Raw genomic sequence first — 8,432 nt, 5'->3', positions numbered from 1 at the left:
TCTGCTGCAGGAGGCTGCCAGGCTCTGGGGCCCACTGCTGTTCCGAGATCCCCTGTAGTTTAGCCTGGGACCATGAGATACCCAGTTTCCGTGTGTGTGGCCCCGAGGAGGCACTGCAGGAGTCTTGGTGGTGGAGAGGCGCTGTACTAGCATGAAGAGACTTACACACTCTGCTCCTCTTTTCACCTTCTATCAAGGAGGCTAGCCAGCAGCAATAGTTGTAAGGAGAGAGAAGGGCACGTGTGTTCACGTATACAATGCACGCAACATTCACACACATCAACACGCACACAAAACCCTCACACATCACACACACATATACTACATGCACGCATGCACACACAACACAACACACACTCACGAACACATGTACAACACGCACGCATACACACTGCAGACATTCATATTCACACACACATACACACTTCACAAACACATATCGTCACCTTCCTAAAATAATGTCCCAAGTAATTTTTTCAGACAAAAACACAAATAACTGAACCAAATATCATGAGATGATTTAGGCAAAAAAATATTTTTGGCAAAAAAATTACTTGGGACATTATTTTAGGAAGGTGACGATATAGAACACACACACACAACACAAACTCACACACACTCACCCTCGTTCAGAATAGATTCATCTATTACTTACTCTGTACTTCAGCAGTATGCAACATTGTAATCACATGACCTCATCATGTTGCATGTTTACTTCAGCGAGTGGAGTCCAGTTATCAATGGAGATAAAAAGGGGATTTTGCATTTTTTTTTATTCAATTTAGTGTCACAGTTTTGCAACTTTTGTCAGTCTGATCAAATAAGTGCCCGGTCAGTCCGAGCGCATTGCATTGTGCACTCACTGCATATAGTACATACTACAGAAACAGTACGAGTAGTATGCGCTTCCTTCACAAAGCATCTGTTGCCATGGTTCCCATCTGCATCACTGAACACACATATTATAATGAGCTACAACAGTTCATAAATCCACTTCGTCACCTGTGCGATTATTAACATTTGAATGTCATCTCGGTATTTTAGAGCTAGTTTACAACAGGACATATATTTATGAATCCATATATTTCATATTCTACAGAGCGACTGTTCCCTCGCCACATCCATGAGGGTAAATGACAAACTGAATCATCATATTCGCACAAACACTGAAGTCACTCTGGTTGAATGTTAGAGAATGACAGACGTGTGTTGTGTGTTCATGTGGGCAGTGAGGTGGATTGTGGGTCGTTTTGGCTCAGAGAAGTGCAGTGATCATGTGTTTAAAGCCCCATTGGTTCATATCATCAGAGTCTATGTACAGCTGTACAGCAATATATGTATATATTTATAATAATCATCAACAGTACATCACACACTCACACACACACACAAATCATAAAATATCTGTCACTAAGAATATTAATCTAATGCTCTCACACACACACTCTCACGCCTACACTCGCACACACACACTCACTCTCTCACACACAAACACTTGCACACACACATATACACACTAAGACTCACACACACACTTGCCCTCACTCACACACAAACACTCGCACACATACACACATACACACTCGCACACAAACACAAACACGCACGCATACACATTCGCACACACGCCCAAACACACACACACACACACACACACACACGTTTCTCTCCCTGTGCAGTTAAAGTGTTTATTATATTTAAATAGTAGCCCTATAGAGACACATCACAATTAGACACACACATCAGTGTTTCGTGTGTGTGTGTTAGTAAAGTGCTCATGTATCATGTCTATATTGTCTCTGACATTGTGTTACAGTCACCACGGAAACACCCCTGTAAACATCATCGTTGTTGTCGTCAGTAGCAACGGCTCATGTACACACACACACACACACACACACACACACACACAATATGACATCTCAAGAACATGTCCAGCACAAAATGATATTTGGTCTTAATCTTTGCTCCCGAGATATCTTCATGGAAGTTGTTCTGTTGTGATGTTGCTGGGCATATTCTCTCATCACATGTGTGTTTTACAGTCTCTCTCTCGCTGGAATCCAGATATATGGTCCAGAATGTTCCTCCATCACAGACTTCACATGATGGAAGATCTCCTCAAAGCTGTCGCCCTCCACGATCGCTGCACACACACATTTAAACATTTCCAGAGTTAGAAACCACTTTAAAGATTCCCAACAGAGCACAAGAACCTCTCTGGAACAGCACTGGACGATGGGCATGTATTAAAGCTCATTATGACATCACCATGAGGTCACTGGCATGCAGAAGTCTTAAAGGTACAGTAGTAAAAAGGCCAGACTCGACACAATTACACAACACATGCTTAACACGAGCAGTCTTGCTTTCCTTTTAGTCACATTCATTCAGTCGGTTTGACCACATTTACTAATCACAGAAGTGTTTTACTGTAACATGACAGTGATATTAATCTCATGTATACACACAGTATAGAGTATGTGTTAGCATGCTAGTTAAACCATCAGCGGCGTTCAGCTCAAATGGAGAAATAACCAGAATAAGATTTTACCTGAGAAACACTCGATGAAGTCTTGCTCCAGTTTCACGGCTCTGTCTAAAGCTCTTCTGGCTTGTTCTTCAGACAAACGTTTGCTGATATCTCTGAAATCAACAGCAACAAACCATCCTGTCACACACAGATGCACTCATGTACACTTCTGTATTACGGCTGTTCTTCATAGTCTTTAATAGTAGTCATATTTTACTCAATATAAACGTATTTCCTGTCATAATGCATTTATTTATTCTTTGGAATGAACACATACAGAGGCAGAACTTCACTAAATAGCTCCTGTTCCAGTAGCATTAAACGGTGTGATGTTGACGCGTATTAAACCCTCCTTTAATATGAATCAGTCGGCAGGCGCTTCACTTCAGATATGGAACGAACATGATTCGTGTCAGCGAATCCAGCGCTGCGTTGAACTTCATATGAAAAGCGTGTCTTGATCTGCTTTTAGCGCTGGCACTTCAAGATAATTCATCCGAAATATCCAGTGATCATTAGCTGACACTTTAAAAGCTCCGCGACGAACTCTCAAGGTGCCATGAGGGGGTCTGACGTGTGAACGGCGAGATTCGAAACACCCTGCTACATATTAATATGGCAAAGAATTCAAAATCCTCTAGAGACATTAAAACACAGTTCCTTGCTCAAGCTGAAACCCCAGACAGGGCCGCAGATCAGGGACTCAGTTTGGACGGTGCGGCGGGAGAACTTCAGTGTCAACTGGCGAGCATGACTGTGATGCTGAAGAAGGTCTTAAAAGGATCTTGCAGTAATACATTGATCGATTACTGCGATGAAACGAAATTCTCTGAGTTGGTTACAAGTATCAGGGACGTGGAGAGACGGATCGATTATCTGGAGTTATCGGAGAGGGAATTAGCTGTGAGAACCGGCGGAATAACGTCTGAATTGTTGGAATTCCTGAGCATGAAGAAGGCCGAGATATGGTAAAATTCCTAGAAGAGCTCTTCCCGAGTCTGCTCGACATAACAGGCCATAAGCTGGAGATCGAGCGAGCTCACAGAGTCCCGCCTCGGAGATCCACTGAGGGAGACAGACCCGATCAATTCTGGACAAATTTCTGAGATCATCCGATAAAGATCTCGTGTTACGTGAGGCGAGGAGTAAAGGAAAGCTTTCTTGGAAGAGCCACAACATTTTCTTGTTTCCAATTTTGCGTATTCGACAAGAGAAACGTGATCGATTCAAGGAATGCAAGAAACTCTTACATCAGTGGAAGATCACTTTTGCACTGATGTTCCCGGCCAAATTGAGAATAGATGCTAAAGATGGCCGCAAATATTTACATGCCCACAGCAAGCGATGTCCTTCATAAAGTCACTGGTGTGAGTCATTGTGTGAAACTGTCTATGCAGCTGAGTGGACTCACTGAACGAGGAACTGGGCGCCATTTTTGTTTCTTTTTGTGCTGGTTCCACCTAGCGGCCGGACTTTGTTTTGGGGAGGAACACTCCTTCGGAACAGTGTTGTGGATGAATCTATATGTTCTTTGTGCTTATGCCACCTATTGGCTGGAGTTTGTTTTATAGATTATCTTCAGTTGTGTATTTTTTGTTTAATGCATAAAGATTCATGCAAAAGCATCCTTTTTTTTGACTTTCTGACATTTCATACAATGGGAGAAAGGTGCCCCAAGTTGTTCCTGGCAGGCTACTCAGCCACAGGCTCCACATGGATAGGATTAGGGCATCTGCTGCCTGCCAGGAACAAACTATTTAAAATCACAAAAAATTTATTAATTACATTTTCTAAATAACTACTTTTGTATGAGGAGCCGTTTAGGCCATAATTGTTGAAAAGGCTCTTTAAAACACCAGTAAAATGATGATATTGATATAAATATTATTGAAATTCATTCATATGCAGCATTAAAACCAGTTGCTAGGGTGTTCTGCGTGATCGATAGGGCATCGCTAGTTGGTTGCTAGGGTGTTCTGCGTGATCGATAGGGCATCGCTAGTTGGTTGCTAGGGTGTTCTGCGTGATCGATAGGGCATCGCTAGTTGGTTGCTAGGGTGTTCTGCGTGATCGATAGTGCATCACTAGTTGGTTGCTAGGGTGTTCTGCGTGATCAATAGGGCATCGCTAGTTGGTTGCTAGGGTGTTCTGCGTGATAGATAGGGCATCACTAGTTGGTTGCTAGGGTGTTCTGCGTGATAGACAGGGCATCACTAGTTGGTTGCTAGGGTGTTCTGCGTGATAGACAGGGCATCGCTAGTTGGTTGCTAGGGTGTTCTGCGTGATAGATAGGGCATCGCTAGTTGGTTGCTAGGGTGTTCTGCGTGATCGATAGGGTATCGCTAGTTGGTTGCTAGGGTGTTCTGGGTGATCGATAGGGCATCGCTAGTTGGTTGCTAGGGTGTTCTGGGAGATAGATAGGGCATCGCTAGTTGGTTGCTAGGGTGTTCTGGGAGATAGATAGGGCATCGCTAGTTGGTTGCTAAGGTTTTCTGGGTGATGGATAGGCCATCGCTAGTTGGTTGCTAGGGTGTTCTGGGTGCTAAGGTTTTCTGGGTGATGGATAGGCCATCGCTAGTTGGTTGCTAGGGTGTTCTGAGTGATCCATCGCTAGTTGGTTGCTAGGGTGTTCTGGGAGATAGATAGGCCATCGCTAGTTGGTTGCTAGGGTGTTCTGGGTGCTAAGGTTTTCTGGGTGATGGATAGGCCATCGCTAGTTGGTTGCTAGGGTGTTCTGGGTGATGGATAGGCCATCGCTAGTTGGTTGCTAGGGTGTTCTGGGTGCTAAGGTTTTCTGGGTGATGGATAGGCCATCGCTAGTTGGTTGCTAGGGTGTTCTGGGTGATGGATAGGCCATCGCTAGTTGGTTGCTAGGGTGTTCTGGGTGATGGATATGCCATCGCTAGTTGGTTGCTAGGGTGTTCTGGGAGATAGATAGGGCATCGCTAGGTGGTTGCTAGGGTGTTCTGGGTGATAGATAGGGCATCGCTAGTTGGTTGCTAGGGTTTTCTGGGTGATAGATAGGGCATCGCTAGTTGGTTGCTAGAGTGTTCTGGGAGATAGATAGGGTATCACTAGTTGGTTGCTACACTCTCTCTCTCTCTCTCTCTCTCTCTCTCTCTTACACACACACACACACACACACACACTCACACTCACAGTATATTCTGCAGTGAGGAGGGTCTGATGAAGATGGCGATGGGGTGAATTTGAGCAGCCTGTAATCTCCTCACAGCATTAGCAGAAACATCCAGAATACAGTGTTTCCCCTGCTGAAAACACACACACACACATAAATCTTGTGAATTTCTCTCTTTCATCAAGTGCAAGTAATTACAACACTCACACACCCATAATTAGAGCTGCAAGATGCTTGTTGATTATTGCCCTTGATATTATAATCACAATAATAATTTTTTTTTCCACTTTTCTCCCAATTTGGAATGCCCAACTCCCACTACTCAGTAGGTCCTCATGGTGGTGCGGTTACTCAACTCTGGGTGGTGGAGGACGAGTCTCAGTTGCCTCCGTGTCTGAGACCATCAATCCGCGCATCTGATCACCTGACTCGTTGTGCATGACACCGCGGAGCCTCATGCTACTCTCCACAATCCACATATTTCAGCATTTAATCGTTTTGATGAATTGTAATGATGCGACAGTGGGGCAGAATCTCAAAGCGTGTCTTTTGTGACTGATTACGAGACCACCGACCGAGTCATAGTATGTGCGTATCGGCCAATACGATCAGTAGCTGATTGATCGCGCACATCCCTCATTGTATTGTCTGTCTGTGTCTCACCTGCTCTGCGACCTGTCTCACACTCTGGACGCTGGTCCCGTACAGGTGGCCGTTATATTGTCCAGCCTCGATGAATCTGTGACTCTGAATGTCTTTCTCCATCTGTTCCCTTGACGACACAAAGTGATAATCACGTCCGTCCACCTCATAGTCGCGTTTCGGCCGCGTCGTGTCTGTCAAACACAGGAAGCAAAAACTCATAAATTCTCTGTTTGCACATGAAATATTTATTCCTCTTCATTCTAAACGCTCTTCAGGTTTTACTCCAGTGGCGCATGTGTGTGTTTTGGTGTGGTAAGTGTGCACCGTGAATTCTTACGTGGAACACAGGACCCAAACTTGTCCGGGAACATGGACAAAAGATCGTCATTAACGCGATCCTTGCTAGGCCCAAGAATGATGACTGGACGCGCGTAATGCACTACAGAAAAGGAAATGACATCACCATCATTCAACACTGTCTCCTGAGGAGCTTTTTAACGCCAGTTTAACTGAAAACAATATGCAAGTGAAAGTGACCAGCAATAAATCAAACTCACCTTCAGTCTGTGTCACTGTCTCATAGCTCACAATGTATTCACTGCGTCCTGAACACACACACACAACTGTGAATCTCAACATGAACAGCGATATGATACATAAATCACATTCTGAAGCACACACACTCACCACTAATGATGTCTCTGCCTCTGGTCTTCATACGGGACCACTCCTTTCTTTCAACTCTACAAGTCATTACATTATTATAACACACATGAAGACATTCACATGACTGTAAATTCTGCAGCTGTATTAACAAACACACACACACATTCTCACACACACACACACACACACACACACACACTCACACACACAACAACCACCACCACAATGCTTGTTCCAGTCTATGTGCACCTTGAAGCCACGTAAAGTGTCGAAAGCCCACTGGCAGGAGGTCAAGGCAGACCCAGATGCCACGGGTCGACTGATTGAGACGACTGGCTGATTGAACACCTGTGCCCCCTACAGTGCCAACTTGCTGTGCTTTAGCCATCTGGCGCTCTGCTCGTTGTTGTGAGCATCAATCCTCCGCCCTCTGTTGTTTTTGGAGGGCAACTGAGCCTCCTCCACAGAGGCAGATCTTGACACCGCTGGTACCAGTCATCGGCAAGTCCACTCAGCTCCACATAACTCCATCTCCTCTCTAGCCCGTGCTGCACGTGTTTAGCCACCTCAATCTGGCCAAACATAAGCTGTTTAGGCATGCGGTGGTTAGGCATGCGGGCTACATGGCCCAGTCAACGCAACCTTGCCAGCCGGAGGAGCTCACTGAAGGAACTTTGTCCAGATCTTTCAAGGAGTCTTGAGCTCTTCACACAATCCAGCCTGGTTAAACCCAGGATGCATCTTAGGCAGGCCAGCCTAAATGTTTCTAACCGGCGAAGATGTTCCATTAACGGGGTCCACGTTTCACAAGCATAGAGAAGGGAGGGAATGACCATGGCCGAGAATACCTGAAGCTTCGTGCGGAGTGACAAACCGGGTAGCTTCCACACAGTGTTACCTCGATCGACCTCCCATTATATCTGTACCAGATGGAAATTCCTCCGGTACAGCCATCGAAGGCTTCATGAACCACGTGGTCAAAATAGATGTTAAATAATGTGGGAGCAAGAGGACATACCTGTCGCACGCCAAGGTGAACAAGGAATGTCTCTGACTCCCAGCCACGTAGTTTTACCCGGGCCTGCTAACCATCATGAAGGTCCTTAATGATCGTGAGCAGACGGTCAGGGACTCCGAAAGCATGAAGAACAGCCCAGAGCCCAGGCTTACTGATGGTATCATCGGCCTTGACCAGGTAAATAAAGCAGAGATGTAAGTCTATTTGGAATTCCCTACACCTCTGCTGTAGCAGACAGACAGAAAATATGGCATCTGTGCAGTATCGCCCTTTCCTGAAACCGCATTAGGGCTCCGCAAGCCTCTCTTCAGCGTGCCTAGCAAGGCGATATTGAATAATCCTTGCCAGAACCTTTCCCGGCACACTGAATAGTGAGATGCCCCTGTAGTTCTTCAATAGCGAGACCACCAGGGCATCCTTCCAATCCTGCG

At 45.3% G+C, this 8,432-nt stretch overlaps 1 protein-coding gene across 1 annotated transcript; it reads right to left on the bottom strand.

The window, feature by feature from the left end:
* Positions 1–909: 909 nt before the first annotated feature.
* On the bottom strand, positions 910–7,056 carry LOC127625560 (disks large homolog 4-like). Its single transcript, XM_052100873.1, has 7 exons — positions 7,005–7,056; positions 6,875–6,922; positions 6,655–6,756; positions 6,336–6,508; positions 5,693–5,805; positions 2,555–2,646; positions 910–2,146 (listed from the first exon to the last, which is right to left on the bottom strand). The coding sequence occupies exons 1-7, from the start codon at positions 7,033–7,035 to the stop codon at positions 2,040–2,042; spliced, it is 666 nt and encodes a 221-aa protein (XP_051956833.1). The 5' UTR covers positions 7,036–7,056; the 3' UTR covers positions 910–2,039.
* Positions 7,057–8,432: the final 1,376 nt, after the last annotated feature.

The sequence above is a fragment of the Xyrauchen texanus genome, chromosome 31, assembly GCF_025860055.1.
Source record: "Xyrauchen texanus isolate HMW12.3.18 chromosome 31, RBS_HiC_50CHRs, whole genome shotgun sequence".
In the NCBI taxonomy this organism is placed as follows: Eukaryota; Metazoa; Chordata; class Actinopteri; order Cypriniformes; family Catostomidae; genus Xyrauchen; species Xyrauchen texanus.
This window is presented reverse-complemented; position numbering and strand designations above follow the sequence as displayed.